Below are 16,462 nucleotides of genomic sequence, written 5' to 3'. Positions count from 1 at the left end.
AAAAAAAAAAAAAAAAACTGCACCAAAAAGACATATATAGAACATTTCATCCAAAAGAATAATTTATATTCTTCTCAAACACACATGGAACATTCTCTAGGATACATCATAAATCTGGTCCACAACAAAGACATACAAGCCTTTTTATTTTTTCAGAGACTGAAATCATATCAAGTTATTTGTGTTATTTTAGTTTTTCTGAGACAAAGTCTTGCTCTGTCGCCCAGGCTGGAGTGCAGTGGCACGATCTCGACTCACTGCAAGCTCCGCCTCCCAGGTTCACGCCATTCTCCTGCCTCAGCCTCCCAAGTAGCTGGGACTACAAGCACCCGCCACCACACCCGGCTAGTTTTTTGGTATTTTTAGTAGAGACGGGGTTTCACCTTGTTAGCCAGGATGGTCTTGATCTCCTGACCTCGTGATCCACCCACCTCAGCCTCCCAAAGTGCTGGGATTACAGGCGTGAGCCACCCAGCCCAGCTTGAAATCATATCAAGTTTTTAAAACTACAGTTTTATAAATGCGAAACCAATAGCAGAGTGAACATTGAAAATCTTACAAATATGTATATATTAGACAACACGTTTCTGAACAGCGGATGGGTCAAAGAAGAAAAAGAAAAGAAAAATCAAAAAGTATCTTGAGACAAATGAAAATAGAAACAGGACATATCAAAAGTAGAATGTAAAACAGCAATTCTAAGAAAGAATTTTATAGTAATATATTTTATATGAAACAAGATCTCAAACACTGTAACTTTAATTCTTAAATAACTTGAAAAAGAATAATCTCAATGTCAGGATAATAAAGAAAATAATAAAAAATAGAATAGAAACAAATTAGAGACATAGAAGACAACAAAGGCTGGGCGCAGTGGCTCATGCCTGCAATCCCAGCTCTTTGGGAAGCTGAGGTGGGCGGATCACAAGATCAGGCAATCGAGACCAGCGTGGCCAACATGGTGAAACCTTGTCTCTACTAAAAATACAAAAATTCACCAGGCGTTGCGGTGGGCACGTGTAATCCCAGCTACTCAGGAGGCTGAGGCAGAAGAATCGCTTGAACCCAGGAGGCAGAGGTTGTGGTGAGCCAAGATCGTACCACTGCACTCCAGCCTGGGTCACAGAGTGAGACTCTGTCTCAAAAAAAAAAAAAAAGAAGAAGAAGAAGAAGAAGAAGAAGAAGAAGAAGAAACAAACCAAAAAAAAAAAAAAAAAAAAAAAAAAAAAAAAAAAAGATAAAAGGCAGAGAAATAATTTACATAAAAAAGTTTTATAAGTCAAATATTTTAAGAAAAGGAAGGAGTAAATACGTTTCCTTTTTTCCAGCTGGAGGATTAAGTCTGTTTCTGTTTTACTTTTATATTTGCAATAACCACATCCAACAATTTTGCCTTGAACTCATGGACATCTGATTTCCAACAGGGCCTGGATTTAGGCACCTGCAGGGTGACCTGGGGCATACTATGTTCACAGGAAAGAGTGTTTGTGAGGGGAAAAATGCAGAATAAGAAAAGATGTTATCAAGAACCCATGAGTGAGGGTCAGTGCACAGTTGGAGAAATGACTGGTTACTGCTATAGGTACTGGACCCAGCAGGGCAGCTCTGACTTATAAATGTGTGCATGCAGGGAGATAAGATGGTCAGGTGATCCAGAAGCCTAGGCTACTGGAGGAAACAGGTTACTGGTGCAGATTCAAGATCTGAGAGGCAGAAAGAACCCAAATCTTCTGGGCACTTACTTATGTTTCCTGTTATTGGAAAACTCTAGAAGCAGAGGTGCCCTCAGCACAATTCCTGAGAATGAAGCTTTGTCATGAGAGAAGTGTGGCCACACCATTGCCTAGCGTGCATGTGTGTAAATGTGCAGAAATCACTTTATAGCAAAAGGGGTCAGAACTCCTTCCCTTTGAGTCCTCAGTCTCCTCTCACCCCTGAAGGATACCTAGAATCACAAGACAATTCACAGTGTGACAGCTTCTGTGCAAAATTTTAAACTCTCCATTCTCCAACAGACCCACAGTCTCCCTCCAACTAAGGCTGCTGTGATATCTTTATGTGTTTTTGAGACAATGTCTCACTTTGTCACCCAGGATAGAGTACAGTGGCACAATCTCAGCTCATGCCAGACTCGACCTCCCAGGGTTCAAGCGATCCTCCTGCCTCAGCCTCCAAGTAGCTGGAACTACAGGTGCATGCCACCATGCCCGGCTAATATTTTTCTATTTTTTGGTAGAGATGGGATTTCACCATATTGCTTAGGCATGGTGCAACCAGGAGGAACCCCCAATTCTATGCTTCTTCCTCTTTGCAAAGATGAGTTTTGTCTCCCCTGACAAAGACTGCTGAAGGAAATGGTGGTATACTTTAAATTACAAAGAAGCAATACTAAAATTTTATCAGAATTAAAGAGACCAGAAGTGCTCAACAATTGTCAAAAAGAGAAACATCAGAAGCATCATACATCATGACTTTAAAACTTATTATGAAGCTATAGTTATTGAAATAGTTTATAACTAGATTCAAAAAAGACAATGCCAGTGAACAGAATACAGCATGTAAATAATCCCTTGCGTGTATCATCAAAGGAAGAGTAACTTACACATCCATACTCATTGTAGCATTATCTACAAAAGTGAAAAAAACTTTTCTTAATAAATAAATAAAGACAATTTTGAATATACAGATAATTATTATTCAGCTTCTTAAAAGCAGAAGTTTTTCTATATCCACAATAAGGACACATTTTTAAGACTTTATTTATGTGGAAGAAGCCAGGAACAAGAAGACAAGTACTATATAATTCCACTTATGTAAGATATCTAAAGTAGTTAAATGCCTAGAAACAGACTAAACTGTGACAGGGGTTAAGTGGAGAAGAAAATGAGTAGTTGTTTAATGGACAACCTGCTAGAATGCAAAACAACTTTTTTTTTTTTAACTTTATTTTAGGATGGGGGTACATGTGCAGGTTTGTTATACAGGTAAACTTGGGTCATGAAGGTTTGTTGTACAGATTATTTGTCATCAAGGTATTAAGCCTGGTATGCATTAAAGATTGAATTATACAATACATCCTTTCAGACCACACGGAATAAAACTAGAAATCGGCAGGGCTCGGTGGCTCACGCCTGTAATCCCAGCACTTTGGGAGGCCAAGGCGGGTGAATCACCGGGTCAGGAGATCAAGACCATCCTGGCTAACACGGTGAAACCCTGCTTCTACTAAAAATACAAAAAATTAGCCAGGCGTGGTGGCAGATGCCTGTAGTCCCAGCTACTCCCAGCCAAGATGCTGCCACTGCACTCCAGCCTGGGCAACAGAACAAGACTCTGTCTCAAAACAAAACAAAGCAAAACAAAAACTAGAAATCAAAAGCAGAAGCAAAATTGCCAAATCCAAAATATATGAAACTTAACATTTTTTTTTTTTTGAGATGGACTTTTGCTCTTGTTGCCCAGGCTGGAATGCAATGGAGTGATCTTGGCTCACTGCAACCTCCACCCCCCAGGTTGAGGTGATTCTCCTGCCTCAGCCTCCTGAGTGGCTGGGATTAGAGGCGTGTGCCAACACATCCAGCTAATTTTTGTATTTTTAGTAGAGATGGGGTTTCGCCATGTTGGCCAGGGTAGTCTCGAACTCCTGACCTCTGGTGATCCACCCGCCTTGGCCTCCCAAAGTGCTAGGATTATAGGCGTGAGCCACCGTGCCCGGCCAACACACTCTTGAACATACTCTTCTTTATGTCAGGAGATTTAATATTGTTAAATGACAACACTACCCAGTGATATTCAAATTCAATGTAATCCTGATGAAAACACAAATACTTTTGAAAATATATATATATTTTTAAGACAGAGTCTCCCTCTGTCACTCCAGGCTGGAGTGCAGTGGTGAAATCTTGGCTCACTGCAAGCTCCACTTCCTGGGTTCACGCCATTCTCCTGCCTCAGCCTCCTGAGTAGCTGGGACTACAGACATCCGCCACCACACACGACTAATTTTTTTGTGTCTTCAGTAGAGACAGGGTTTCACCGTGTTAGCCAGGATGGTCTCGATCTCCTGATCTCATGATCTGCCCACCTCGGCCTCCCAAAGTGCTGGAATTACAGACATGAGTCAAAAACAAACCATCATGTATATGTTCAAATGATCCTCAACAAGGTTGCTATAACCATACAATAAGAAAAAGACAGTCTCTTCAATAAATGGTATTGGAATACTCTGTATCCACATGGGAAAAACTGAGGTTGGATCCTTTCCCTGAACCATGTACAAAACTCTTTAGTGAGTTAAATATTGAAATGTAAGAATTATAACTCTACAATTTTTAGAAGAAAATACAGGAATAACTTACCTATAACATCAAACACATGAGCAACAAATTTAAAACCACAGAAAAATGAGACTACATTAAATTTATCTCCACATTAACATAAACACTTAGTAAGAGTCCCATGTAAGAAGCACAAAAGCAAAAAATTAAAAATTATGTATTTGACAAAAGTTAACATTTCAGAATAAACAATTCCAAAAAATCAACAAAGAATAAGTAACATGATTAATAAATAGACAACAGATGAAAATGTTCCTCCAAAGATTAAATACATATAACAATTATTGAGAAAATTTCTAATTTTTAGAATAATGTAAGGCAAAAACACAATAGGTTATAATTGTTCATTAATTAGGATAGCCAATATCAAGCAAAAAAAAGTTGTAATTAATGTAGAGAAACTAAAACTCTTGTGCACTCTTGGTGGGGAAAAAGTGATGCAACCACCTGAAAAAAAATGTATGGAGGTTCCTCCAAAAACTAAAAATGAAGTTATTATATGAGCCAGTAATTCTACTCCTGAGCACCTATTCAAAATATCCAAAGTATATCTGAAAGAAATATTTGCACATCCCTATTATTACAACAATATTCACTGTATTAGTTTATCCTCGTATTGCTATAAATGCCTGACACTGGATAACTTATTTTTAAAAAGAGGTTTAGGCCAGGCGCGGTGGCTCAAGCCTGTAATCCCAGCACTTTGAGAGGCCGAGGCTGGCGGATCACGAGGTCAGGAGATCGAGACCATCCTGGCTAACATGGTGAAACCCCGTCTCTACTAAAAAATACAAAAAACTAGGCGGGCGAGGTGGCGGGCGCCTGTAGTCCCAGCTACTCAGGAGGCTGAGGCAGGAGAATGGCATGAACCCGGGAGGCGGAGCTTTCAGTGAGCTGAGATCCGGCCACTGTACTCCAGCCCGGGCCACAGAGCGAGACTCCGTCTCAAAAAAAAAAAAAAAAAAAAAAGAGGTTTAATTGGCTCACGGATCTGCAGGCTGTACAGGAGGCATAGCAGCTTCTGTTTCTCAGGAGGCCCCAAAAAGCTTCCAATCATGGTAGGAAGCAAAACAAGAGTGAGTCATCTCACACAGTAGGAGCAGAAGCAAGAAAGAGTGTGGAAAAAGGTGCTTTTAGAAAATGAGATCTCTTTAGTTATTAAAAGAAAACTGCAGTACTCCTCATTGGTTTTCCTTTACCTAATGATTTCTGTGAAGTGAGACTTGTGTAGTGGGAAGAAGGAATTAGACACTCTACCTGCCACCCTGCATGTGTGCGCACTTGCACACATGCTGTCTACATGTAATCCACTCCCTTTACTTTCCTTTGAAGCTGGTAAGGTTAAAATAGGGGAGAAATCCTACACGTTGCAATGATAGCTTTTTGGAAAATTTAAGAAAGCAAACTTTGCAGGCTCTCCATCTTGATTTATGCTTGAGTTGTTATGTGCCATATTTGCTTTGATTACCAGAAGTTTTACTAAAATGTTGAAGAAATAATTCACTTTCATCTCCTTTCTAGATTTTGTGCATCTCAGTTCATAAAGCAAAGCTTGCTGATAGCATAGTTTTCTAAATGCTGCAAAGCCATTACCACTACAAAGAAGTTTGAATGAGGGATTTTTTTCTTTGTTAAAATAGTTCATGTTTCTGTAGAAATTTCACTTTTAGATTGAACTGCAATGGATAAGCTATCAAAAATAAAAAGAAAATGATATCTCAGGAGTAATCATTCACTATGGCAAAGACAGTACCAAAGTAGATGGTGCTAACGATTCATGAGAAGCCAACCCTATAATTCAATCACCTCCCATCGGGCCCCACCTATATTAGGGCTTACAACTTGATGTGAGATTTGAATGGGGACACAGATCCAAACCACATTATTTACAAAAGCCAAAACATGAAAAAACTCAAACATCCTTCAACAGCTGAACAATTTAAAAGGATGTGGCTTACACATACAATAAAAAATTATTTAGACACAAATGAAAATATCTTGTCAGATGCTACAATATGGATAAATCTTAAAGCCATTATTTTAAGTGAAATAAAACACTAACGAAGTGACAGTTTATGAGGTTCCACTTATATAAGATATTTTATGTAGTAAACTCCTAGAAAACGTAAGTAGAAAATTGCTTGCCTATAGTTAGGGTTGTGAAACCCCAGTGGAGTCAAAGATCAAGGGGGTTTATTAGGAAAAAGCAGGCCCTCACCAGGTGGCCAACTCAAGAGCCCATAGACATGGCTACAGACAAGGAAATGATGCACAGAGCTTGGTCTTACTGAGGATTCCAAAGCAGTTCTGTAACCTCTCTCAAATTCAATCTCAGCTATAGTCCAGAGGTGGTCCTTCCCATCAAGAGACCTGCAGGAAGGCACAGCCAGCCGTGGCCCTGGAGGGAGGCCTGCAGATCCTGGCCTCAGCTGTGGTCCCTGAAGCAGCCCTGTAACTCAGTTCTAGCCATATGTAGTCACAGTCTGTGGCCATTCGTACACACTCAGAGGCCCACAGAGAGACCTGTAACTCAACTGTTACCAGGTAGTCAGCAAAAGCCAAACCCATTCATACACCTGGTATTTGGGCCATAATATGCAGACAAACTTCAAAACCCTAGCCTACTGCCTGCCATAGAGATTAATGTCCTCAAGGAAATCTAATCTTTCCAGGGCCCAGAAAGAATCCATAACTGTCCAAATCTCTGGCAACACAACCATCAAACGCAGAACGCACAGCAGACCCAGCATCACCCTTGTGACCCAGCTACAACCTTTCTCTGCAAACCCAGAGGTAATCTCATCAGCCTGGGGACCCAACAAAAGGAGATGTTTACCTGCCAAAAAAAATAGATCATAGAAACTATAAATCATTGTTAAATCCTTAAAATATACAGACATAGGGTTGCTTCAGGGACCACAGCTGAGGCCCAGATCTACAAGCATGCTTCCAGGACCACAGCTTCTATCTTAACATATTATCAAAAGTTTGTATCAGAACAACTAGACAAGGAAAAGGAGAACAAGGCCCTCCTGCTTTCAAAAGAAGTAAAAATGTTACTGTTTGTAGATAATACAATCATGCACATACATGAAATCCTAGAGTAGAATAACAAAAACTGAATAAAGGCATTCATGAAGGTACAAGGATACATAAGCAACACATAAATATTTGTGGATAGTTTTTTGGTTTGTGTTTATGAGGCAGGGTCTCACTACAAGGCCCAGGCTCATCTCAAACTCCTGTGCTCAAGTGATCCACATGCCTTGGCCTCTAAAAGTGCTGGAATTACAAAAATGAACAATATACCTGGCCCAACATACAAATATTTGTTTAATGTCCATAAAGTAACAAAATTTCCAAAAAAAGAAAAAATTCAATTTGCAATACTATAAAAAGAAATTAATTCAAAATAAATTTAACCAATGAAATAAAAAATTTATACACTAAATACAAGATATAAAATCTAGTTTATAACAATAAATTTAGACACTAAATACAATAATGACAAAACTGAAGCAGACACAAATAAATAAAAACATATTCCATTAGGATAACAGATACTGTCAAAGTATATTATCGAAAGTGATTTGCAGATTCAAACGGATCCCTACCAAATTTTAGTGGCCTTTTTCACAGTAATAGTAAACACAATTGTAAAACTTAAGTGTAACCTTAAACAACTGTAAATAACCTGAACCATCTTGAGAAAGAACAAAGCTAGGGTCATCATACCTTCTAATTTTAAACTTTATTTAAAGGTTATAGTAAGCAAGAGTATGGTATGTGCATAAATACAGATATAAAAACCAAGGGAACAGAATAGACAGCCCAGAAACAAATCCATGCATACAAGGTCAACTAATTTTGGCAAGGGAACCAAGAATATACGATGCAGAAATTATACTCTTGTCAATACATGGTGCCAGAAAAACTGGATATCCACAAGCAAAAGAATAAAAGTAGATCATTTTCTTACACTATACTCCAAAATTAACTCAAAATGAAACATTTAAATGTAAGATAAAAAACCTTAGAACTCCTGAAGAACACATATGGAAAAGCCCTGTTGATACTGGCCTTGGCAATAACTTTTTTGATATGCCATCAAAAGCACAGCAACAAAAGAAAACACAAGTGAGACTGTATCAAAGTAAACTGCTTCTGCACAGCAAAGAAAAAGAAAACAAAATTTCTAAAAACCCTACAGGACATAAATATTTGCAAGCGATATATCTGATAAAAAATTTGGGAGGCCAAGGCAGGCAGATCACCTGAGGTCAGGAGTTTGAGACCAGCCTGACCAACAAGAAGAAACCCCATCTCTATTAAAAATACAAAATTAGCCAGGCATTGTGGGGCATGCCTGTAATCTCAGCTATTTGGGAGGCTGAGGCAGAAAAATCACTTGATCCCAGGAGGCGGAGGCTGCAGTGAGCTGAGATCGTACCACTGCGCTCCACCCTGGGAAACAAGAGCGAAACTCCGTCTCAAAAAAAAAAAAAAGTTAATATCCATATCCAAAATGTATAAGAAACTTTTACAATTCAAAGCAAAACAATGATGATGATGATAAGCCATTCAAAAATAGGCAAAAGGTTAGATTTTTTCCCCCAAAGAAGACATACATACAAGGTAAGTGCTATATGCTGCTGGTGAGATGTAAATTGATAAAGTCATAAAAAACAGTACAAAGGACAGGCATAGTGGCTCACACCTGTAATCCCAGCACTTCAGGAGGCTGAGATGGGCGGATCATGAGGTCAGGAGATCGAGACCGTCCTGGCTAACATGGTGAAACCCTGTTTCTACCAAAAAAAAAAAAATTAGCTAGGCGTGGTGGTGGGCGCCTGTAGCCCCAGCTACTTGGGAGGCTGAAGCAGGAGAATGGTATGAACCCGGGAGGCGGAGGTTGCAGTAAGCCGAGATCACCCCACTGCACTCCAGCCTGGGCAACAGAGCAAGACTCCGACTCAAAAAAAAAACACAAAAAAACAGTAAAAAATAAAAATGGAAATATCATATAACCCAGCAATACCACTTCTGGGTATACTACCAAAGGAAATTAGCAACTTGAAGAAATATCTTCAGCCCCATGTTCACTGTAGCAATTTATAATAGCCAAAATATGGGGGGGGTGTACATATATACACACACACATATATACACACATACAGTAGAATACTATTCAGCCATAAAAGAAAAGGAAATCTAGCCATTTACAACATGGATAGATCTGGAGGACATCATGCTAAATTAAATCAGCCAAACACAGACAGACAAAGAAACTGCTGCTGCTTCTCACTTAGATGGGGAATCTAAAAATGTAAACTCATAAAAGCAGAAAGTAGAATGGTGGTTGTTGGTGCCTAGGGGTGGGACCACGAGGAGATGTTGTTCAAAGAGTACAAATTTTTAGTTATAAGTTGAGTAAGTCTGAGAAATCTAATGTACAATAGCATTAGATTAGCAAAATAGCATTGTGTTTATAGTTAGTAATACTATAATGTATGCTTACAATTTGCTACAACAGTAGGCCTTAAGTGTTTTTATTACCAAAAAAAAATGGTTATCTATGTAGGTAATAGATGTGCTGATCAACTTGACTATATTTTACAATAAAATATATGCATATCAAATTATTACAAAACATGTGCATATCATTACATTGTAAACATTAAATACAGTTATACTATTTTTACCAGAAAAATCCATATCACACATACACAGATGTACAGTAAGTTCTCACTTAATGTAAAAAACAGGTTCTTGAAAACTGCAACTATAAATGAAGTAATGTTGCTATATACCAAACATAACTCTTGTTTATATCAATTAAACTCTGGTAAAATTTGTTTGTTTGAGACAGAGTTCTGCTCCTGTCATCTAGACTGGAGTGCAATGGCGTGATCTCAGCTCAATGCAACCTCTGCCTCCCAGGTTCAAGTGATTCTCCGGCCTCAGCCTCCCGAGTAGCTGGATTACAGGCGCCCCCTCACCATGCCCAGCTAACTTTTTTTATTTTTACTAGAGATGGGGTTTTGCCATGTTGGCCAGGCTGGTCTTGAATTCCTAACCTCATGATCCACCTGCCTCAGCCTCCCAAAGTGCTAGGATTACAGGCGTGAGCCAACGCACCCAGCCCTAAGATTCACTTTCTAAAATGATACGTTGCTTCACTTAGTTTCCAAGAATCTATCAACAATGTTAATTTACTATACACATATATAACTTATTTAGGTATATGTGAGAGAAACATATTTTTATGTAGCTATAGATAGATACATCTAAATGACAGAATCTCAGGCTTCCTACTAAATAAGAATTATATATATACTAAATAAATTATAACCATTACTAAGAAATAAGGTAACGATTGAATGCTTAATATTAGCAATGTTCTAAGCTGGTTAATATCATAGTACATTTAAGAAATCTAGAAGGTGAGTAAATATTTTAATCCAGTGGGGGCCAAACCTTTGAATGAGAGGGCTTTTTTGCTTATCTAAGGTGGTGGATATCACAAAAATTATTCACCAACCTTTTTCTTTAAGTTCATCAGCTATCATTAGTATTAATGTATTTTATGTCTGGCTTAAGACAATTCTTCTTCCAATGTGGCCCAAGGAAGCCAAAAGATTGGAAACCTGTGCTCTAAACTATATTATAATTTGAAAATTTGCACATACAGAGTTTAAATCACAAATCTCAGTTTATGCTAAATAACATTCTGAAGTAACATTACTTTTTTTCATATTTAGGAAAATGCTTGTTCTGATAAAACTGCTGAGTAAGAATTTTGTAGAATTATATTTGCAACCTCTATAGGATTAAAAATCACTAAGCAGAAAAGATGCAACATCTCTCTCTGGTGTTCCTGGGATTTCTGAACCAAATTCCAGTATGTCCACTACTCACCTTACACATTTTAGACATGATACAAAAAAGAATATTTGAAAAAAATACATTGACATAGAGCTCAATATACACATATTCCCATGTCTCCAAAAGCAATGGAACAGCAGTCAGATCATGCAGCCCCTTATAAACGATAAAGTAGACATTGGCTCTCCCTGTAAACTTGAAGGGAGATCACTAAAGAAAAAAGAGAATTCTTAGAAGATTTAACAGCGTGGGACAAAAGATGTCCCTATTCGTGAATATGAGAAAAAAATGCAGTCTTTTCAGAAATTATTTACATTGGAGCAGAGTTTCCCAAACTACATTTGAAGGCCTGGCTTCCTTCTTGACCTTGTTCCCCTGGCCTGTGTCCTCTCCTTCATTCACTGTTACCTACCTGGGTGTTTGGCTACTGTCTCATGTATCTTCACATTGTAGGGCTCCTTTCTTTGCTCCAGAAAGGTGACCAGGTCTGGGTTAGAGATAGCAACACCTGTTTTATTTTTAAAAATTAACATGACTTGGCCGGGCACGGTGGCTCAAGCCTGTAATCCCAGGACTTTGGGAGGCCAAGACGGGTGGATCACGAGGTCAGGAGATCGAGACCATCCTGGCTAACACAGTGAAACCCCGTCTCTACTAAAAAATACAAAAAACTAGCCGGGCGAGGTGGCGGGCGCCTGTAGTCCCAGCTACTCAGGAGGCTGAGGCAGGAGAATGGCGTGAACCCGGGAGGCAGAGCTTGCAGTGAGCTGAGATCTGGCCACTGCACTCCAGCCTGGGCGACACAGCGAGACTCTCAAAAAACAAAAAAAAACAAAAAAAAAAAATTAACATGACTACTGTTAGGGATTCTCCAATTACCTACCTAATACTATACTAAGAAGAAAAGAGAAATTATGGAAGATCCTAGATAATCCAAAAATTGTTTCCTGACAGAATCCTTAAAATATTTAAGTATTTTAAATCTGTGGGTTCTAAGTTCCACTACCAAGTACTACTGAATCAAAATAAGCAGTGCAAATTGCATTTTAAGGTGTGGGAAACAATATTTTATGTCATTGAATTTCGAGAATTACCACTAACCTAGAATGGAGGACACAAATTAGCTCAAGAAAAGAGAAGGTTTACATAAAGATAAAACATCTTAACAATATTCTTTTTTACACCAGCAAACTCCCAATAGTTTCCTAAAGAAAGAAACTGAAATTAATTCACACAAAGTTCCAGAAGCTCCCAAGAGACATTCTACAAAAATAGAAAAATCAAACTCTGATGGAGTATTAGGAATTATGTATTGAAGTTATCCTCACCCAGGGAGACCAGGTTTCTGTAGTTCTCCAACATCACATCTCTATATAAATTCTGTTGTGCAGGATCCAGGCATTTCCACTCTTCTGGAGAGAATTCTATGGCCACATCCCTGAATGTTAAGTGTTCCTGAAAATATATATGTATCAAGTGACAGAGTTCTTAATTTGATTACAGGTGAAATGAGTTAAGAGAGCTAGTTCTGACCTGTGACTGACTGGGATTATCTGAAAAAATAACTTTCAACACAGTAATGTTCTCTAAAGTATTCTATAGCTCCGCGGAAAAAGGAAGGCATTCCAACAGTTCCTGTTCCTGCAATAAAAATAATGGGCTAGACCGGGCGCGGTGGCTCAAGCCTGTAATCCCAGCACTTTGGGAGGCCGAGACGGGCGGATCACGAGGTCAGGAGATCGAGACCATCCTGGCTAACACGGTGAAACCCCATCTCTACCAAAATACAAAACTAGCCGGGCGAGGTGGCGGGCGCCTGTAGTCCCAGCTACTCAGGAGGCTGAGGCAGGAGAATGGCGTAAACCCAGGAGGCGGAGCTTGCAGTGAGCTGAGATCTGGCCACTGCACTCCAGTCCGGGCGACAGAGCGAGACTCCGCCTCAAAAAAAAAAAAAAAAAAAAAAAAAAAAGGGCTACACTGACTTGCCCCTACCAAAACCAAGCAGAGTAGGCCCTGTGACCTCCTGGAAAAAAGACTGAACTCACCTCTCATGAAAGTATCTGGAATGCCTCATGCTTGACCTTGGCCTCGCTGTAATATGCAAGGAACTTAAGTTAAAAATCAGAAATGTTTCCACCCAGAACAACAGACGGGGTCTGTGGGGAGGGCACAAGTGATTTCTCTTCAAATTGTACATGTGATCCTACTGGAAGACTGTGCTGAGAGTCACTTAGCTAAGCACTGACTCTCAAGCTTCAATGCGCATAATAATTATTTGATATTCTAGGCCTCACTGTAACAAAATTTTGCAGGTTTGAAGAGTTCATGAATTAGCTTCTTATAGCAAGTCTTCTGTTAATGCTGATGTTCCTCCACCTAGACATGTTATATTACCACTCGGCTAGAGAAAGCAGGCACAGCACAGTCCCTTACCCCAACAAACTTATCACAACACAAATACTTTTCATCCCAAGACAAGACCACAAATCATCATCCTGAAGCATTAGCATTCTCTGCCGGATCTTTAAAGTTTACAGAGGCTGGAGATGGTGTCAATGTCTGAGTAAGTCTGCATTTGAAAAACAACATGTGGTCCAGGCGTCATGCCTGTAAATCCCAGCACTTTGGGAGGCAGAGGCGGGGGGATCACAAGGTCAGAAATTTAAGACCAGCCTGGCCAATATGGTGAAACCCTGTCTCTACTAAAAATACAAAAATTAGCCGGGCGTAGTGGCGTGTGCCTGTAATCCCAGCTACTCAGGAGGCTGAGGCAGAAGAGTCACTTGAATCCGGGAGGTGGAGGTTGCAGTGAGCCGAGATCACGCCACTGCACTCCACCTGGGCGACACACTGAGACTCCATCTCAAAAAAAAAAAGAAAGAAAAAGAAAAAAGAAAAATATGTGCGCCTGCATTAATGCGATATTGATGGAGCACGTACTATGTCCTCAGGAGTATGTGACAGAGCACTGTGCTGAGACAATCACATTATGTGTTAATTCTCAGGACATCCTGGGAGGTGGGCACTAGGTGTCCAATACTTCTCAGGATTTAAATGCAGGGACCCAAATTACCATTTCCTTTCCATTTTCCTACCACTGATTTGTTTTTTAAAGGTATAGAATAACCACTCAATATAAATACATCACAAAGAAACAAAGGATGTATTAAATGCAATTCAGAGAAATTTATTTTTGTGTTTGTATTTAAGATTTGTGGGGAAAAAAAAAAACCTACTAAAACTGCAGAGATGACAGGTTGCTGGATGAGATGTCTCCAGAAACACTGGCTTTAATTGTATAAAAAAGATTTTAAGGCCCAAAAGTATACAGCTTTTCCCCATTTATCTGCTTTCGTGTTTCAGGAAATTGGGAGCACTAGCTCTGGAGAGGCAATAGGAGTAGTCACTCCAAACTCTGATCTCCTCTAAGCAATTCCAAGAGATTTCAGTGTGGGGTCAGACCTGGACAAGGTTTAGCAGAGGGTGGATCTGGGCAGGGTTAGGACAGAGAGTGGGCCCTAGATTTCTGTTCTTATGCCACTAAGTTTTTTCAGTTTCGTCTTTTCTAAGCCTGCCCAAGAGAAATTTGATTCCCAGATTTTATGAAATTTTAATCTATTTTAGCCACTTCTCTGTGTCTTTAATAACATACAACAAGGAATTTAACCAAATCCCTTATGTTTCTCTAGAGCAATTATATTAGAAGCTAAATATTTATTCTCAGCAAGGTGAAAACAATACTAACAATAACAACTTCTGTTAATGAATACTCTTTTCAGGTGGTGGAATCAAAACTCACAAAACAATAAAAGGGAAGTAACCCAAATGAAGCTTAAGTGTCCTGGACAGTTTCCGTCTTTGTACTGAACACATGATGCTGAACTCAACCATTTATTCATGTGCTCCAGACTGCAAGTTCCTTGAGGGTAGGGACCATGACCGCTTCATCTCTTTTTCTAATGGACCATATGAAATAGAAGCAATTAGCTTATGGATCAGTTTGAGTCTCCAGATCTCACTTTTCACCAAAAAAAAAAAACTAGAAAACTGGAGCAACTTTTATCTGGGTATAAATCAAGGAGATTCTGTGAGGGGAGGAACAAACCCTGAATGAGTCATTTCTCTTCCTCTAAAATGGGAGCAGAATTAGACCTTGCTGTCATACTGACCCCAGTCTGCACAGGACATCTTCAGATGTCTCAAATACAGATGCTGGTGAGAGTGTCCCCAGTGACCTTGGGCTGATATCCCCATAGTGATCCAGGCAGGAGAGATTCAGGCTCAATTAGTGGGATGCAAACAGAAAATGAAAACAGCCCTGGTGAAGCTGCAGATCCTGGATACAGATGTGATAGCCCCTGTCCGTGATCAGCTAACTCTAAGGCAAGGGGAAGGACAAAACTACTCTACTCCAGTAACACAGTTTACAGGGAGGCATAGTTGTGACTTTGGCTCTGAATATTTTGTGGCCCTGAACTCCCACTGCTAAGGTGCTTTTTTACAGGTAACAGATTCTGCCACAGGATTCTGTTGATACCAGAAGCCTCCCACACAACTATAGCAGGTCACTGGACAAGATCTGGAAAACTCAAAGGGCTCCACCTATGATGAACTCTCATGATGCAGAAAATGTCTTCTATGAGTTTTCTTTATGTCTTCAGCCCAAAGTCTGGTCCTGTCTTGTGAATCCTAGGCAGAGGTCAGCTTTTATGTGCATATTCTAGGTGGGATCAATGTGCCTCAGCATTCTTAGGGATTATAGCAAGCAGAGTAAAACCAGAGGAAAGATTCTCTTATGGAGGCTCCTTCAACACATTCTAAAGAATATTTTGACCTAAAAGGAAAAACCTGGGGTAAACATAAGTAGAGAGTTTATTTGGGCCAAAGCTTGAAGATGCAACACGGGAATATAAAGCTGCCCTGAATATACACCAATTAGAAGCAGTTACAAGTATACATATATATACACGTATACATATACATGCATATGTATGTATACATGTGTATATATACACACGTACATATGTATATATACACGTATATACACGTGTGGATATATGTATAGATATATAGATATATATATATATATATTTTTTAATTCCTGGTGGATACTGTAGAAGAAGCCCATATCACATGTGGATGTGGAGACTCCTGGGCAATCATGAGCCAGTGAACACTTTTCTACCAAGAAACGAAGGCACATGCACAGCCAAGGTCACTTACAGGGTCTTATGAAACAG

At 39.4% G+C, this 16,462-nt stretch overlaps 2 protein-coding genes across 2 annotated transcripts in view; one reads left to right on the top strand and one right to left on the bottom strand.

Moving 5' to 3' along the window:
* The window catches only part of LOC108524380 (zinc finger protein 732), a 19,933-nt gene extending 7,261 nt beyond the window's left edge, over nt 1-12,672 (bottom strand). The window contains exons 1-2 of the mRNA XM_017865436.1: nt 12,551-12,672; nt 11,635-11,730 (exon numbers count right to left, since the gene is read on the bottom strand). Coding sequence (XP_017720925.1) covers nt 11,635-11,730; nt 12,551-12,584 — 130 coding nt within the window. The 5' untranslated portion in view covers nt 12,585-12,672. The remainder of the gene's footprint in view (nt 1-11,634; nt 11,731-12,550) is intronic.
* Nucleotides 1-16,462, top strand: part of LOC108524377 (zinc finger protein 141) — a 162,020-nt gene that overhangs the window by 76,341 nt on the left and 69,217 nt on the right. The window lies entirely within an intron of this gene.

The sequence above is a fragment of the Rhinopithecus bieti genome, unplaced genomic scaffold (genome assembly GCF_001698545.2).
Source record: "Rhinopithecus bieti isolate Rb0 unplaced genomic scaffold, ASM169854v2 scaffold_79532, whole genome shotgun sequence".
NCBI classification, from domain to species: domain Eukaryota; kingdom Metazoa; phylum Chordata; class Mammalia; order Primates; family Cercopithecidae; genus Rhinopithecus; species Rhinopithecus bieti.
Note: the sequence above shows the minus strand (reverse complement) of the source record. Positions and strands in the feature narration are given on the sequence as shown.